General features: G+C 38.4%; 1 protein-coding gene across 7 annotated transcripts in view; it reads left to right on the forward strand.

The window, feature by feature from the left end:
• The first annotated feature begins 1,504 nt into the window (after positions 1 to 1,504).
• Positions 1,505 to 18,104, forward strand: part of SUPT3H (SPT3 homolog, SAGA and STAGA complex component) — a 284,312-nt gene continuing 267,712 nt past the window's right edge. For 3 of the 7 annotated variants that reach the window (XM_087775506.1, XM_087775511.1, XM_087775512.1), the window contains exons 1-2: positions 1,505 to 1,633; positions 11,816 to 11,910. In XM_087775506.1, the coding sequence (XP_087631632.1) occupies positions 11,816 to 11,910 (95 nt within the window). In that variant the 5' untranslated portion in view covers positions 1,505 to 1,633. Of the gene's footprint in view, positions 1,801 to 2,053; positions 2,074 to 11,815; positions 11,911 to 18,104 lie in introns of those variants that run through there. The other 4 variants (XM_087775509.1, XM_087775507.1, XM_087775508.1 and 1 more) reach the window with 4 other exon arrangements.

Raw genomic sequence — 18,104 nt, forward strand, 5'->3', positions numbered from 1 at the left:
CAGAAGGGAAAGAGGCTGGCAGCACTCGGCAGCGAGCAGCAGGATCGCCTCATCTTTCTGAAGCTGATGTGGGAGGTGGGAACGGGAAGGAGGCAACGTGGAGGGGACTGATAGGGTGTTTACATGAAGCAGTAAGAAGGATGAGGAGTGAATGGTAGCCAGAAAAAAAAAGGTAAGGGTAGCAGAAAGAAGCTAAGGGAAAAAGGCAGAAAGTAAGATGACTTTCAAATAAGCTGATGGCCCCTAGAGCATTAAGAACATTGCAGTGGTTGCCAGAGCTTCCTCATCCCTCAAAAAAAGAGAAATAAAATGCTACGATGTACATAAAACTACAAAGTCTCTAAGCTGTCGGTTTCTTAGAATGAATCGTAGTAGAAGTAATACGGATGCTGTTTGGTGTGCAGGCAGGAATTTGAATTAAAGATGGACTGAGAAAGGCAAAGCAAAAGATAGATCGTAACTTTGGAAGTCATACACCCTGCAAAACTTCAAGAAAAGCAAAATTTTTGCACATGTGGTGAAGAAAGCACTAACAGTTACTCCATTTACCTCTGTTGGTCACATTTATTCATTCTGGTTTATACCATGGTACAAATCAGCCTGTCTCCTAACAAACCTACGCATGTACTGGCAGATGAGTGGAATGACCAAACTGAATTCACAAAAACCTGCAATTAGGAGGTGTTGAAGAAAGGAAAGGTTGACAGAAGAAAGGAAAGGTCTGTTAAATGCTCCAGCTCGCCTAGTCGTGCCCTTCCCTATCAACCTGTTGAGCTGCCAGGACACGGGAAGAGGAAAGCTGCCATTGCCAGGAAACTGAGGGAAAACGCAGGCCCTGCTTATAGATGGAAGGTATTTAACCACCTCGATGCATTTAACCACCTCGGTATGGTTGAAGTAGTACTCCTTGCTATGTTGTAGTAAGGATCCACTAGTATTTCCAAGGGCAAAAATGTACGCAGAAAGCCATTTTCCACAGCGAGGGGAAGAGGCTGTACCGTTCTCAGACACCTCCACAGCGCTGTAGCTGCAGAGATGAGGGTGCGCTGGTACCTGCACTGAGGCCAGGCACCCGCCTAAGCGCATCCCCCCCCCGCTACGGGGAATCCAGCCTCCTCTCCCCAAACCCTTCCCGGGTCTGAGCGCTCGGAGCAGCCCTGAAGCCTCTTATCACCACCCTCCAGCGATGCCGAAAGCTGAGGGGGAAAGGGACGGCCGCGGCTGCCCGGGCCAGGCAGCACCTGCGGCAGGCGGGCCGCGGCGAGCCACCCCTCGGCGGGCTGAGAAGAGCTGAGGGGAGCCGGAGGCAGCAGCGGCGGCGGCGGCGGCGAGGAAGCGGCGGCGAGCCCCGCCCCGCCCCGGCTCCACCCCTCGCCCTGGGAGGCCGCGGCTGCCACACAGCAGATGGAGGCGGCGGCGCGCCGCGGCCGGTGTGTGGCGGAACCGGCCCCTCCCCTCCGCGGGCGGCGCCATTTTACCCCCCCTCGCAGCGTGTGTGCCTCAGCGCCGGAGCCGCAGCTGCTGTGGTGGTAGCGGCGGCGGGCGGGGGGGGGGGGGAAGAGAGAGGCCGCCGTTTTTCGTCCCCCTCATTTCTTGCCTCGGTCCAGGCAGCGCTTGGAGGGGAAGGGACGAGGTTGAGTTCCTGCCCCTCGCTTTCCCCTTTCGGATAGCTGCACACGGGGTGGGGGGAACTGGGCACCACCAAGCCAGGCTGCTCCTTCCTTCCTTCCTTCCTTCCTTCCTCCCCTGCACACCTCAGCCTCCTCATCCATCTATCCATCCCCGGGGGTGAGCCTTTGAGTGAGTCACCAGCGAGGGCACGCAATTAGATAATGTGTTGCTGTTAACTAACTTAGCAAGGCTGCTCGTTTTTGGGGCCTTCAGAAATCTTAACCTCGCGGGTTCCAGTCAGCGATACCTGTGAAGCGCTGCTTGGCGGGAGGGGGCGGCGGGTGGGGGTGCCTGTGGGCGCGGGGGGCTTCTGCTAACCCCATCCATGTTCGCGGTTTTGCGTTCCGTAGGTCGCGCTGGCCAGATGTGAGCAGCAGCCTGCAAAGCGTAACCGCTGCGGGGGTATGTGGCCAGCAGCCCTGCCAAGGGGCTCCTCCGCGTAAGCCGCCCGCTCTGGTATCGAAGCCAAGATGCTGGGAAGCGGCCCTGCCTTCAGCGCAGGCAGCGATGCTGCCTGGTACCCGGCTGCCAGCTCGCTCCCAGCTCTGCAGCCTCCTAACCATGCAATTTTTGGGTTTGAAGTGCTAGACCCGGGGTTACTCGCTGCTGAGAGGTTGCAGCGAGCAGCTTTTGCCATGTTTCGCTCTTGCGTCGGTTTTCTCGTGGCCTGTGGTGTTGTTGCACACATTGGACCCGGCCTTGTTCGTTTTGTTGTCTTGCAACTAATCTTGAAGGTGTCTATAGAACTTTTTTGTTTGTTTGTTTGTTGTAGGCTTAAAATTATGTGACGGAGGCCAGGCTTTGGCCTGCAGTGTGCCATGTACTGTTGGGTGTTATTGATTTGTTCTTGTTGCTCTGATGCTGTGAAATGTTAGTAGTTTGTAATTTTTCTCTGGAGGAAGTGGATTTTATTTATTTTGCACAAACAGACGTGATGGTTTATTAATAGCAATCCTGTAATATTTCTTACAGAAATTACTAGTCCTTACCGAAATTACTGGTACATGCTAAAAACCTAGGAATAACAGCTAGTCAAGAAGAATACTTCTCTGTGTAGGCTTTAAGTGATTTTGGCACTTACTAACTGTATTTTTATATGTCCTATGTACAGATCAACTGCTTATAAGTTTCTAGAAATTATACAAATGAATGCTTTGCAGTCTATGAATGCAGAGCACAATATACATGCAAAATATTTATTACTGTGTATGTGAAAGGGAGGTAAGAACCTGATGTTGCGGATAACCAAGTTTGATGTATGGCATTAGTATTAATGACTTATTGTGTGACATTTGATTTCCTAAGAGTGAATCTGTTCCGAGGTTTGCAGTAGTGTTGGTGATATGCTTAAATTTTCTTTTGAAGGCTTTGATCCGACTCCCACGTCGCTCTCTTTCTTGGTACAGGCCTCTCTTTCCCTTTGGCTTAAGGCACTGCACCCTGTGCAGTGCAAACTTACTTGGCAGGTTGCAGCGCACCCTCCCTTTCTCCCTTTTTGCATATCTATCTTCATTGTTGGCCAGATCCAAGTGGCATGGAAGGCAGTGTCAGTCTTTCTGTTAACTGTGATGGACTTTGCACAGGCTCGTATTGGCATGTTACTAATATACAAATCAAATTTTACTTCATTTTGGTTCCTTTTTGTCCTGTGTATTATTGCTGTGTAGATGGGAATGCTGATGTTAAAAGTAGCATTTCCAACTGTAACAGGATTTATTTCTGCTTTTCTGAAAGCCCCATCTCTGTGAGTCTTGTGAAAGTGCAAAAATATTAGGTTTCATTTAGAAAAAGAAATTTTTAGCTGTGATGATTCTGAAGAAAATCTTGAGGTCTAACCAGAATATGCTAAAAAGGCAGGAAGAAAAACTCAGTCATGTCTCTGACAAGTAAACAAGAAATCCTTCTATACTTTACTGGCATTTTACTTGTGATTTTCAAATATATGGATTTGGGAACATTGCTTAAGGTTTAACAGGATTCAGTAGCCTTTAGATTATTTGCGAAGCCTCTGAGTGTCATAACCAACTGAATTACTCTCATGGGCTCAATTTTGAATAACATAGAATGGAGCTGTCTGAAATCTGATTAGTCAATTAGTAACTTGTCAGCATAAGGAAGCTGTAATTTAGTAAGCTACAAGTGTTTTAAAAATTACGTACATATAATAGTCTAGAGTAACACTGAACACTGTTCATGTTATTGCCGTTCTGATGCGATGCCCTCAAGCAGTGAGACCAGCTAGACAGTGTCTCTCTAGGTCGTTACTGCAAGGGTGTTTTAAGGCATGAGGCCAAACTCAAGCAGTGTAACTGTACCGTAGAAACTAATTGAGTTGATGCTCTTGTTGCAATTGTGAAATATCCAAATGTGTAGATATCCAAAGTATGTAAAGAAAAGTGAAACTAGTTAGGCCTGTGTTCTTATGGAACCAGGCAGGAGTGACTCGGTTAAGAACTTACAGAGCTGTTCAGAAACCTGCATGTCAAAGGTACTGAAAACGTTATGGATTAGATCAGTAATCTGTTTCAGATACTTGGGGTTCCTAGTGGTTCATGTAGTCATTAATTTGAAATAATCTTAGTACGTGTTCATTTGCAAGCTAAAGCAGAATAAATTTCTATTTGTAAATAATCTTTGGCTTTTCTCTACCCCTGTATTTTGCATACATTTGAAGAAGTAGGTTTGATTACAATCAGACATTCACAGAGTCAACTGCAAAGTTTCTAGTTCACACAGCTCCTTAAACTGTCACAGAAGAAGTAACAGTAATGGTAAAAAGAGGCCAAGAGCTTGTATGGAAGAGGTGATTTGGAGCACCTGGGTGTTGGCCTAACTCTTGCTAGCGTCTCTCGGGTAAATCATAAGAATTATCAATACAGCTCTCCAATGTTAAGTGCTTTTAAAAATTATGTGCTTAAGTAGCTAAGAAAAATGTGTATTTTCAAGTAAACAAGAATACATTTTAGCAGAAACCTATTGGACACCATCTGTGACTGTGAGATCTCTGAAAGAGGCTGGTGTCCTGAATGGTACTTACTGTTAGACCTGCTTCTTAAGAGCTGATTTTCATGGTTGTAATTTCTATTAAAGCTGTGGCTGTTTTTCCTGTAGTTTCCTTGTGCTAGGTGTTGTGCAAATCAGTAACAATGGAGGTAGGCATTTTCTGCTCTATAGGATTTAGACTTATGATGGCAAGCAGTGATTTCGGAAAGGAGAGGAAGAGTTCAACAATAAGAATTGGAGAAAACTCTTATAGTCTCCACTATGTATTTGGCTAGTCATTCTCGCTTAGCAATTTTTAATATGTACATTGATGCCCTAACTTGAGGGCAGCAATGGGCCAAAGTATGAAATTCCTGATATGCCAGAATGTTCAGTTAAGGTCAGGGTGGAACTATATTATGAAATGATTTTAATTGTATTTCAAATAGTGAACTAAACACAGTTCAGGGTGATGTGAAAGGAAGAGGATTGATGTAATCGGTGTGATGGGTTGGGAAGATAATGCCATCTTGAAAGGAGCTGAGCAGGTGAAGGCAGGTGAAGGTCTAGAGAGAGAGAGATTATACCTAGGAAAGTATAGTTTGAAGCTGATGGTAAGAAGGGAGTAAACTTGCTTGTGCTTTACAGAGAATCCAACTGCATTAGCAAAACCTTAAATTTTAAGTTACTTTAGATGGAACTAAAGGTAGATGGGGAACCATGATGACTAATGGATTTGCTTGCTCGCAAATGAGCAGTAAACCATACTGGCAGAACTAACTTGACATGTGCATATTCATATAGAAATGCTTTACTCTTCAGAAAAAGCAAAATACTGCGTAAGTTGCAGGTTGCGGTCTGTTCATCTTTGCATGCTGGAGTTAAGTATGTAAGTTCCTAATGATATGAAGCTGTTTTTTATCGCAAGGCTTGCAAGCATGCTATGTATTTCCTTCACTGAAAATTGTCAGTGGTTACCGCATGAAGGTCATGGTTGCTAAATTGCAAGCCTGTACAATTATTAAATAATTGGTATGGAAGATTCAGAATACTACTAAAATAATGCATTTTGAAAAAATAATTGATAGTCCAAACTAAGTTATGATTTGGAGCCAGATTCTGGAAGCTACGGAAACTTTGCTGTTGGTTACATGTTGTCTGGTCTTTACACTGTTTCGCTAAAGCATTTTTAGGAAGGAAGAAAAAAGTCATTGGTGCTTAATTTGCAGTGTCATTAACTGCCCAACGTGCCATGGAGTTCTGCAAAAAGTGCTGTGTGTTCAGTTCAGAGGGAGGTGGGCATATATGTTAAATTCATTTTTCCCTGCTTTCTTGGTTAAAAATAAATAAATCACTTCTGGGGAAGGACAGAGCTCTGATTAGACTTGAGTTAGAAACTACGAGAAGTGTTTGTAAACATCTCCAGATGTGGAGGCATACCTCTCATGTAAGATTATGCTGTATGTTTCTCAGTCTCAAATAAAATAGTTACATCTGTGTATTAATATTCTTTCAGTAGTCCAGACCATTCTGTGGTCTGTTTCAGAAGAGGCTTAAATAACTGTCATGTCTAACTCATGGACGGACAAATAATAGCTTAAAATATGAGGACATGCAGAGTAATTTTAAGTAAAATACAGCGGTTGTTATGCAGAATAGAGTCAGAAGGTTATGCTTTAGTCTGTAGTTGGTTAGTGACTTCTCTCTCTTACTGACTTTGCAGGGAAAGAATTGTGGTTGTTTACTGCTTTCATTTAAGGTCTTGGTAAAATTAGTGCGCAAAGGTGCTTTCTTATGAGATGCAGAAATGAACATTAAGGGTTATTTTATCTCCAGGGATGTGAAACAGGACAGTTTTAAAGATAAAATCAATAAGATGCATTTTATTCCTTGGACCAACATCTATGCTTACATGTATGTGAAAATTTGTTTTACTCTTGTTACCAGACATGCATGTTTCTTCTGTAACTTCTAAATGGGAATGACTGACTGAGTTGCCTTATAAATGGAAAGGGGGGAGTGATGTTCAGTTGTATTCCTTATAATTGTGTGGGCTTTCCAAGCATGTTTCATTCCAAGGAGGAGTGTCACAGTTAAAGATGAGATGCTTATTTGTCGGGGTGGTGAAAGCTGGGCTGTGAATTGACAGCTATAAGATGAATATTTCTTTCTGGTACTCACTTCAAAATAAAACTATCATAAGCATCTAATCTATCAGGTAATAAATGGAAGCAGCAGTAGCAGATGTACTGTGTTATCCTTAGCATGAATAGTGCATGCATTCCACTTTGTGATACTTTGTTAATTAATTAAAAAATGAAAGAAAGCTGAGATTGCATCCCTAGCTTTGAACAATATTATTGTGTGCAGACCTGATGCAGCTGTGTCACTGCCTGCCCACAGATTGCTTCTAATCCTGGATTTGGTCTGGCTGTTCCTTGAAAGTTTGTGCCTTTGGTTTGTCTGCTAGTCTTTTAAGAGGCCATGTTTAGGGAATCTGGAAGTTATCTTATTGCCTATAAGCAAAGCCATTTCTTAATTGTTACACAAGAAGCTGACTTTTTGGACCTGAAGAGGTTAGAGGATGATAAAGGAGTTTCATTACACATTTTGAATCATTAATTTGTTGTAAAATCTAGACCATCCATGCATTGTGCTTATCTGAGACCCTTTAGAGTATTTCTAGTTCCAGCCTGCTTGAACAGCTCAGGAGAACTTAAGGACTTATACTCTAGTGTTTTAAATTTCAGTTATTCCATGCTACTGGGAGAGTGGGTGATGAGCAAAACAATGTATGTACTCTAGTGTTTGGTTATGGGTTATTGGGTTGTTTTTTTTTTTTTTTAATAGTTTTGAGCATACACTTTAGCCAGTCTTGCATGTGTTCAACAGGGTTTATGGTTGTGGTTTTGTTTTTTAAAAGAAGAGCACTAACAAAAATCTGTATTTCCTGTAGTTAATTAGGTTCTTACATCTCCAGTCCTAGAAGACTTATCTTATACTCTCTTGTCTGCTGGTGAGGCCATGCATGCAGTAAAATACTCAGTGGCAACAGACTGGTTAATCTAATTACTCTGAAGCAGAGTGTGTGAAAACAAAAGCATTAATTTTAATTTTGTGTTAATTCATAGTCATCTTGGCTTTTATTTCCTTCCTGTTTTGTTTGCGTTTATATAAATGAAAATATGTCAGTCTTTAAATTTTTGCATGATTTCAGGTTATATGCAAAATGTATTTATGAAAGGCAAGAAAAGCGGACTGATGCAGTAGCCACATTAGATGTATGTTTGATGAATTAAGTCATCATAACAGTAAATTCTACTCGGATGTGTTATTTAATGTAAAAAATTTAGGCAGAGACGCTGCTTTTTTGAGTAACGCTGCACCTTCTTTACCCTTTAACAGAGATACCAGGTAGAATCTGTGAGACTCCACTTTTGTTTTAAACTGGCTCGGTTTAGACTTATGTCCTTTTTTTTTTTCTGTGAAGTGAAAGCTGTGGTAATATTAATGTCTGCTCTTCCTGATCGAGTTTAGATCGACTATTGAACGGATGCATTGGAGGACTGTTCTGTAGTGACTGTTTGGATGCACCCTTCTCTTAGATCCTCATGGGACATTTTGGTATTGGTGGTTGGTGAAAGTATTTGAGTAGTATTTCAAAAGACGGAGGTGTTGACTGTGTGTGTGTGTGTATATATATATATATTTTTACGACTGCTTATGTATGTCCAAAATAATATTAAATAGCTCATAGATTTGGTGCTCTACAGTTATGGGCTAGATACATAGCCTGTATATTAAATTCAAGTTTTAGGAAGAGTAGAACTTCAATTCTTACATGTCTCTCAACTGGATCTTGAATAAATAGATGGGTTATTCAGGTGGTGTATTGGCTGGACAACCATCAGTTTGAGTTAGTATTGCTTGGTAATTTCAGAGTAGATATGGATGTGAAGGATGGCTGTGAAATGAAAGCCTGCCCGGGTATCTTTCTTGGGTGAGAAGGATGGGCCTAAACTTGATGAGAAATGACAGAATCCGTTTCCCTCAACGGAGAACTCCTTTATTCTGCTGATTCATATGGAACAAGTACTGTTTTCTGTTGTGACTCTTTAATGTAGAAGACATTGCGATTACAGCAGATGCTTTGAAATATTTATATTAATGATTATATATACTTTTAAATGTATATTTTTATTATACATTTGATTGCTGTATTTTACTTATGGGAAAAGAATTTGTAAAAGCTGGATCTATTTGGACAGGAACTCATAATTACTAGTCCAAATAGTGTTAATCAGAAGTTATCTTCTCCTTCCTAAGGTTCATGATTAAAATATGGCATGTTGAAATAATCTGTGACCTAATCTGAACATCTGAATTCACTTTGTAGAATATGGCAAACAGCTGCATTTTGGTTCGGAGCTAAAACAAATACAGTATATTGACCCATTGAAGATTACAGTAGGCTTTTCAGTCCCATGTTAGCTGTACTTATTGAAGAAAATTGATTTGAGAGTGCTTCTGCTTTTGAATGATTTTTTTTTTTTTTTTTAATGTCCGGAAGAAAGGAAATAGAACATACGGACGATGGGACTTTGATGTGTAAAGAAGTTAATTATCTAAACCATCAAACAAAATATGGGCTGTGGAAGTAATTACTGTAAAGGGTCTGAGGAAGGCTGACAGGCTGTTGGTTTTTTATGTCAAGAAAATGCTGTACACCTGCTTGATTTGAAAGTTAAATCACTTGGTTGCAATAGGAAGACCAAGTTTTTAGTGAAGCAGTAGCTGATAAGCTTCAGCTCTCAAACCTGTTGATACTCATACAGATGTACAGTCCTCCAAGTTTTTTTTAATTAAACTGTTCTTGTCCACTTGGAGGGCAGGAACCGTGAAAAGTATTTACTCCAAAATAGGACATGTATGAATCACAAAGGTTACACTGTGAGGAGGCAACTATGGAATTGTGTCCCATGTTTTTTGGGAATTTTGGGAGAATGCTTCATAAATTAGCAGAACAGAACCTCATGCATAAAGCAAAAATGTCTGCCCTGGATTTATAAAAAAAAAAAAAAGCCATATGCTTTAAATGATGTAGTTAGTTGAAAAAAAAAAATAGACTTAAAAAAAAATTAAGTTTTTGTATGTTATTCAGTTTTTAAATTTTACAGCACATATGATCGGTATGTTTCAGGATTTTTTCTACAGCTGTTTTAGAAAGTATTAACTGACGCGTTCCCCTAATTACTTTCTCTAGGGTCTGGGTAAAATATAGAATTTACAGTGTATTACTTTATATTTAGAAATATTGATACTGTGATATTGGATATAAATATATAGCTACTAAAATGAATAGTAATCAGTCCCAATAGTAATCAATCCCAATGAACAGTAAAACACATATAAATTTCCAAATCTTTGGGCTGTTCCTGGGTACCATTGCAGCTTCCTCTTCACTCCCTTCCATATATCCATAGAGCTTTCCTAGAAATACTCTGTCACCTTCCTTCCTGTTATAGAGGTGTTTTACTTTTTTTTTTTTTTTAAACTCACTAATTTGACTGTTTAGATTGTATAACTCTGGTAACTGCTGATTATGGCAGGATCCTACCAACACTTAAGCCTGGTGTGTAACTACTCATGTGATTAAAATCAGACTTCAGTGGGAGTAAACTTGTGATTAAAGTTACACATGTGTATAAGTGCTTGCAGGATGGGGACCTAAATTAGAATCTGCTTGCAGATGAACAGAAGTCTCTGAAAACCTACTTGAAAGCATTAATTAAAAAAGTAAACTTATATCTAAATGCATGAACTTGTTATTTTTGTTGTTCACCCTTATGCTGTTATATCATTAGCCTTTCAAAACACTAATTCTTTTGTTACTTTTTGAAAGTATCTTACGCTTTGAATTTACAGTATTACAAGTTTTCTTAAACCAAAGCATAATATTTGTGATTGATTGCAATGTTTTTAATGGCATTTAATATAAATCTGATCATTTACTTTTAGTTGGCTTTTTTAGATTGTTTTTTAGAAAAGAAATCTATCTTAGCTGTAAAATTTGAAAGTGGAGAAAGGTAGGGTCTCTTTAGAGGTCTTACAGCAAAGCAAACTATATTAACGTATGGTTTCCATCATCATTACTACTGCTACTACTAATACTACAAGAAATGAGCAGTACAACTTAACTGTTACTAGTGTGCAGCAAACTAGAAGAGGAAGAACCATAGTGGGAGTATATTCTGTTTATCAGGAGACTTACGTAGTGTGTGTAGTTCTTTGTTAAAAAATTCTTGAAAGGAAAAACGAAACTCCCTATTCTATATTTGCAGAGTTTTCCATAATTTAGATAAATTTTGATTTGTCAGTGTTGTAGTAAATGAAGTTATTTTTAAAAATGAAATTATTTAAGGGCATTTGCCTTGCCTTTTATTAAAGAGAAAGTTAGATGTGTTAGTTAAGTCATAGAATAAGAGTAGAACTGTCTTGGTTTTGGTTTGGAGTTTTTAATGAGGAATTTGTATAGAAAACCTGTAAAACGTTTTGTATAAAGATTGTACCTTTAGTCATGTCAGTATTATGATGATGTTCAGGTCCCAGTCGTTCTAACTCATTTCTGTTTTGAAGGCTTGAGTAAATGTGTACATAGAGCTGGTGTTTTAGAAAGGAAGCTTGTGATCTTGGTGCTCATCAGATTTTATCTGGCTTTTTCTGAGATGCTGCTTTACTCCTCTTAGCCTCAGTGGAGGCAGTGTGGATGTGATTTACTAGGGCTTAGGATACCACAGGAATACAGAAGTATGCTTTTGGTATCAAGATACTGGTGTCTATGAATACCACGTATTCCAGAATAACAGTGTTTTTATCTTAATACTTTTCCGTTGGTGCTCTTAGGGTACCTCTGAATGGCTTGCCAAGATGATATTTTTAAAAACAGCACACATTGCCAATACTTTTGTTACAGTAAACATCAACTCTCTTATGTTTTCTATGGTGTCTCAAGTAGGCTTCTTTTTGCATGCGGAGTCTTTGCATTCAAGTCTACCCCAAAAAGCTTTTCTTCCCTTTTGAATATTTAGTATGAAGCATACATATGCGCTCTTTAAAATAAAATATAAGTCTTCTAAGTGCTGTTATTTCTTTGTTTACTCAGATGAGCAGCACTGTGGCTAGCCCGATGTCAACGATTGCCTCTTCAAGCAGTGGAAGAAAATCGACAAGCTTTACGCCTGAATTGCAAAGTATGATGTAAGTAATCAGTCAAAATATCTGGTATATCTACATTTTCTACATTATCTACATTTTGTATGCATCTTTTAGCTGATTTCTTAGAATGTGTGTATAAGGGTGATGGGGTGCAAAGAAGAGCAGGTATTAGTGATGGAACTGTAGTATTTTACTTCTGATTTGTAAAGCATTCAGAGGTGAGTTAGATAAATAAAAAACACATACTATATTGAAAGGAGAGAAAGCCCTGCTGAGTAAAGAAATGCATTTTTAATATTACTTTAGAAGTTATTAGAGACCTGTATTTCTCAGTCCTTCATCAAAGAAAGCTAAGCTTCCTGTTGTCATATATGCTTATTTAAATGAGTATTTTGTATTACCGACTTTCAGTGCTAATACAGAGAGGTATTAATTTAAGAAATTAAAACAGTTGGAAATAACTGGGTTTTGGTAGGTAGAAATTAAAGTTGTTAAAAAGATAAATTAGTTGTTGTTGTTGTTGTTGTAAATTAACAGTGGACTCTTAGAAACCCACCTCCAAGCTGTGATGTTATCTGATTTTGCAGTTTACAACTTCTAAAACCTTGAATGTTATTTAAACAGGTGGGTTTTGTCAGTCTTAAAGATACTTGCGGAATCAGAAGGATTCCTTCTGTAGAAGTAGCCTTTATCTTGACTGGTAACCTATTACACTGGGCTGACTGCAAATCTTCATTTTGTGGAAAGCAACCTATTCATCAAAAAATTTCACCTGCCGCTATACAGCATTTCTTCCCCTCTCTCTGTGTATCCAAGACACTGTACTGTCAGGATGGGGATGGGGGGAAGTAATGAGCTTGTTTCTGTGTCTATTCATGTTCCTGATTTATCAATCACTTTAAAGAATATTTTAACCTAGAGCTAAAAGATGTCTAGCCTCTAAAGCTGCAGATAGCTTGGCTGTAGTGGCTCATGTCTAAATTGTACATTTTTTTAAAAAATATATGATTATGAATGTTACTTATGGGGAGGGGAGAGGATGCACATTTGCCAATTGCTGAGGTCAGCTGCACATAAAAGGGAGCTTTGCTTTATGAAATCTCCCAAAACCAAAAGTGTCTTAAAGGATTTTTCCCTATGTTCATTTGTCAGAGTTGAAAATGAAATGAAGAAAGCTAGTCCCAGAGTACTGAGGCATAAATCCATGGTTTCAAAAGATAGTGGTAATCATTGGCTCTTTTCACTAGTCTTAGCTCTGGAAGACTGTCCAGGATGTTGTTTAAAATACGATGAGATAAAGTAGGATAAACTTAACAGGGAATTAATTTTGGGCTACTGATCTTTACTTTGGCAAGATCATTGAAAACACACAATATTTGAGAGCTGCTTTATACAGTGTTGCTTCATATTTGTTTTTATTAATTTTTAATCAGCTATATAAAAAGCAAAATATTTACAGCATCCACCCTCTGACCCATGGATGGGTAACTACATTGTAAGAACAGGAAAATGTTATTTATTAAAATTATGGATGCATCCTGACTGTTACAGTGATACTATCCTTTTGATCGTTTCACTTTAGGTCATTACTAGTTGAATATCTATTAATTTGTTGGCATGTGGCTTTTAATATATTACCTTGGGCAAGTTAAGCTTTTTAGATAGAACTGAAATGTTCTACTCTCCTCCTTCACCTTTCCATTGTGTTAGAGCTGAAGATTAGGATAAGAAGAATGTTAAGGCTTTATTGTTATTTATAGATTTATAAATAAGTATAAATATATATAATTTTTTTTTTCTGCCAGTTGCCTTCCATAACCATAAAGAAGTTGAAGTATTTCAAGCCTCCACAGATAATAATTATTTACCTGCATAAAAACTTCATTTGGCTTTTTAGTGTAATGGAATTATTTAACATTTTAGTATTGCTGTATCACACTAGATACGCTCTTTGCTGATACGCTCTTAGTTTTTACTTCTTTTGTACTTGTGAAGGAGTTCATTTAGGAGCGAAAAGGTGTTTTAAGTCACATTTGAACTGCCTTTGTCTTGTTTTGTTTCGGTGAGTTACGGACATGACGATGCAAGTCCCCCTGCTTTCCCAGCTGTCTCGCACTCAGCCTGTTCCTAACGGTCTCCTCTGGCTCCTTGCTGCTACTTTTAGGAGATACGGGATTTTACGCAGATTAAGTGATGGTGCTTGCTCCATCGTATGTTGTAGACTCATCTTAAACGTCATGTCACATTTTCTGATTCGAATTGCTGTATGGGCAGTAGACATGAAAGGAATTACTTGCCTCCGTTAAATTCTACAGAGTTCCCTGTCCAAAAGTAGAAGATGCAATTTGTTTTCAGTTAAATGTCCTTAAGAGACTACTAGATCGTTGTTAGGTGAAGCATGAGATACATTCCACTAGAATATTTTTCAGCATAATGTAAATGAGAGAATGAACTGTTTCCTGTGCATTGAATCTTCTGAAGTAGTTGAGCGCTTTGTTGTAAACCCAGTGGTTTGCTGTATTGAGTTCTTTTCAGGTAGAAAAATATTAGTTCTCTCCTTCAGGAGAATTGTTTAGTTATTGTTCCCATCTATTATAGTCATCTACACTGGAAAATATAAGTGTTGTTCTTGGTGGAGAAAATAACTGTAACTGTGTTTAAAAAACAAAAGAGCAGCCATGAAGTTTGGAGTCAAAGAAGCCTGTGCATCAATTCGGATCAGTATCTGGGGAGCCTGCATTTTATTTTATTGTGGACTTCCTGATAAAGTATTTTGAAACTACCCTCTCCGCCAGTATACACATGATTCTGTCAGAATGTAGAAGTTATTGTTGGCCATATAAATGGAAGAAATAGACATTTTCCTTTTGCTTCAGAACTGGTACAGTTATACTTTGAAAGCTATGCAAACAGATCTTCTGTGCTTTAGGGTAACAGTTTTCACAGTTTCATTAAACTGGTAGGAACTGAAGAAAGGCCTTGAATGTAATGAGCACATTGAAAGTTACATTTTTATTGTTTGCTGGAAAAAAGAGAGACTTTTGAAATGATAAAGTGCCAGGGATGAACCATGTGGAGAAAAAATGACAGCTGTTTCTTTTGGCCAGGACCGCAAAATGAAGTTACCACTTTAAAAGAACTTTCCAGGCTCTGACAGAAGCTGACATTTTTTATAAGCTACATAATTTAGGAAGTTACAGATTCTCGCATTTAGGCAATTTATAACAAATCCATACTGACATCTTAAGATCATGGGAAATAGGAAAGGCTGGAGCATTACAGTGCAAAAAAGGTAACAACTTTCTTAAAGAAAATAGAGACTATCTCTGCATAGTTTGTTATTGTGAAGTTGAGTAGAATTGCCTGTTTCCTATGGATTGTCATCCATATGGAGTAATATGAAGAATAACTTTGACTTGTCCTGCCTTTCTCAACCAAAAAAACGTGTGCAGCAAGAAGATGAACTCATGAGAAGTCCGTCCTATGGGGACATTGGGTGCTAGTCCAGAATGGCATTTGGTAGTTTGTGCTGAGGTTAAAAAATGGGCTGTTGGATTGTAGGGACTTAAAAGGCAGAAGGAATGTAGAGAAACTATCTCTTTGAAGAAGAATATCAAATTCTGTTATAACCCAGTAACGAGATCTGGAGGTCTGTGGATAACAGTGCCTCATAGTCTGAATGTGGTATCTTTGATTAGCTTATAATTTACAGCACTTAATAGTAGTACTTAATATGCTGATTACTTTAAGAGGAATACAGATTTAATTAAAAGTATGAGACTGTCACAGACCACCCAAACGCATGTCAATTTACAGTGCACTACCTTTTACATGGATATGTTTGGCTTTTAATTGTTAAGACCTTGGAATTATTTGATATTTATCTTATAATCATTTAAAAGAGCATGATGCTGCGTAGATTTTGCTTTGACTCCCACATCCTTTATTTGTATTTGGATATTTTACTATGTTACCATAGAACTTACAGCAGTAGGTGTTAATAATTCAAAAAAAGTTTTCAGCATGTCTAGTGCATTTTGCAGAGGTTTGGTTTACAAAGCGTCATTTGGCTGATCTACAACCTATTTCCAAACTAACTGCTAACGTTAGGTCAGTTGCGCTTAAATTATAGTTACAAAAAAGTATACAAAAATACTAATTACCACGATCTAAAGTTAATTGAGAAGGTGTTTTTATTGATTCAGATTGTGTCTGGTAACATTCTGAATTAAGTGCATTAAAAGCTGCCCTTTGTATGTAACTTGAAGAGAGAGAGAGTATAAATTTAAACCTGGTTTCATAATTAGTTCTTAAGGTAGACTTTGTATCAAAAATCAAAATTTGATGTTACAGGGTCATAAAGATAAATTGAATGATGGAGGTAGTGGAGAAAACAATGTTTTTGTTGTTTTTTATGTAAGACTTTCTGGTTATTCGTTATATTTGCTGTCGTTAGTATTAAAATAATAGTATCCATTGATATATCAAATTTAGTATTGCTACTAATTTATTGTTTCTTTCCAGACAGTGAAAGTCTGTCCAGTTCTTATTTCAAGTGCAGTTCTTATTTCAACTTTCTCCAGCTTGTGGCTTATACCTGTCTCTAATATACTCGAATGGCGTGTTAGTGTGCAGTAGTGATCTTAATAAAGACATTGTATTCCCTTTTTATTTATAAACATATTATTTATAATCTATTCTTTCTTTTTTAACATGAAACAGATTATGAGAGACTTGGTAAGAACTGGGGCTAGTTCGTAAACCTTTATTTCATTGAGAGTCCTTGGACACGTCTGCCCAACTCTTGGGATATTTGTGTGGTCCCTGTTACTAAAGTATTGGAATGCTTTCTCAATATTTGTAACTTTTCTCCTGTCTTTTACTTCTCTTTTTATGGACTGGTGTGTATGTGCATTTTGTGTCACTGCTCATCTATATATCACAAGAATCAAGGAAGGAAAAACTAAGCAAACGACTTCAGTTTTGCTAACACGCTGGCTGTTTTGTTCTGTTGAGTTAACATATTTCATGAAGATAAAGATTACATATGATCCATCACCAATCTACTGGCAGTTGTGTTTGTTCAGCATCTCTTTCTTCAGCAAACAGTGGTAGGATAAGCAATTAATATTGAGCACAGGCATGTTGAATGTAGGACAAGAAGTTTGGTATGAAGAAGAACCCAAACTTGGGAGTGGTCAGTTTGGGAAAGTGATGAAGAATCGTGTCAGAGATGAGATTCCTGTCTGAATACTTTCAGTGTGTAAAAAGCCTCAGAGAAGGCCTTTCCTAAATTTAATGAAGACTGCATCGGGTGAAGAAGTCATGATTCAGTCATGTTTTTCTATATATACCTATGTGTATGTTTGGTGGTACATATATAGCTATAAGAATAGTGAATGCTATAGCTACCCAGCAACATCTTGAAACATTTCTATGTAGAAGAGTATCGATAAGCAATAGATTTGAGTTAAGAGTAACTTGCATTCCATTTTTTAAGTTTCTTTTTCAGATGCTTATAACTCTAAGGTAATTCTGGTGACGAAAAAGCTTCTCTCAGTAGCTTATGCTAAAATGCAAATTTGAACAAGTTTTTTTGTTTCAGTTCAGAGTTATCAGAGCACGGAAAAAACACTTGTGTTTGCTTATGTTCTTTTTATAAATGCCTACTGCAATAATTGAAAAATAAAGTTAGAAACTTGTTTTGACTGACTTTGTGGATCTATGGCATTGCTGTCAGTGGAGAAGTTGCAGTGCTCTGAGGAAAACTCAAAATCAGAGTTCTGTTCTTGCCTTTGTTAGTTTTCAGCTGACAAGTGTCACAATTACAGGTAGTTACTCGGAAGCAATAGAGGATACAAAGCTCTTCTATCTCCCTGTTTTTTCCTGTTTTTTCACTTTCTCTCTCACAAGCTGTTAAAGCAGATTAATAAACCACAAAAACTAACATAAAATGCTTTTAGAAATTTGTAAAGCTGATAACTAGTGACTGCCGGTTCTGCTGGGGTATGGTGTGTATTTCATTGTGCTCAAGAAAAATGAGGGAAAGTGAGTTAGGCTTTGTCTTTGTGTTGCTAGTGTTAGTTCATTTTACTAAGATTAACCTGGTATTTTCCATCTGTCTAATGTTACTGATTGTGCTGTGCAAATTGCCCACAGGAAAGGGATAGAAAATTGTGTGTGTGTGTAGAGTGTAAGAAACCAAAACAAATGGAGGACTTCCCTGTTGAGCTTAA

Source organism: Nipponia nippon, unplaced genomic scaffold, assembly GCF_047370975.1.
Source record: "Nipponia nippon isolate SJK-2023a ecotype South Korea unplaced genomic scaffold, ASM4737097v1 scaffold_4, whole genome shotgun sequence".
In the NCBI taxonomy this organism is placed as follows: Eukaryota; Metazoa; Chordata; class Aves; order Pelecaniformes; family Threskiornithidae; genus Nipponia; species Nipponia nippon.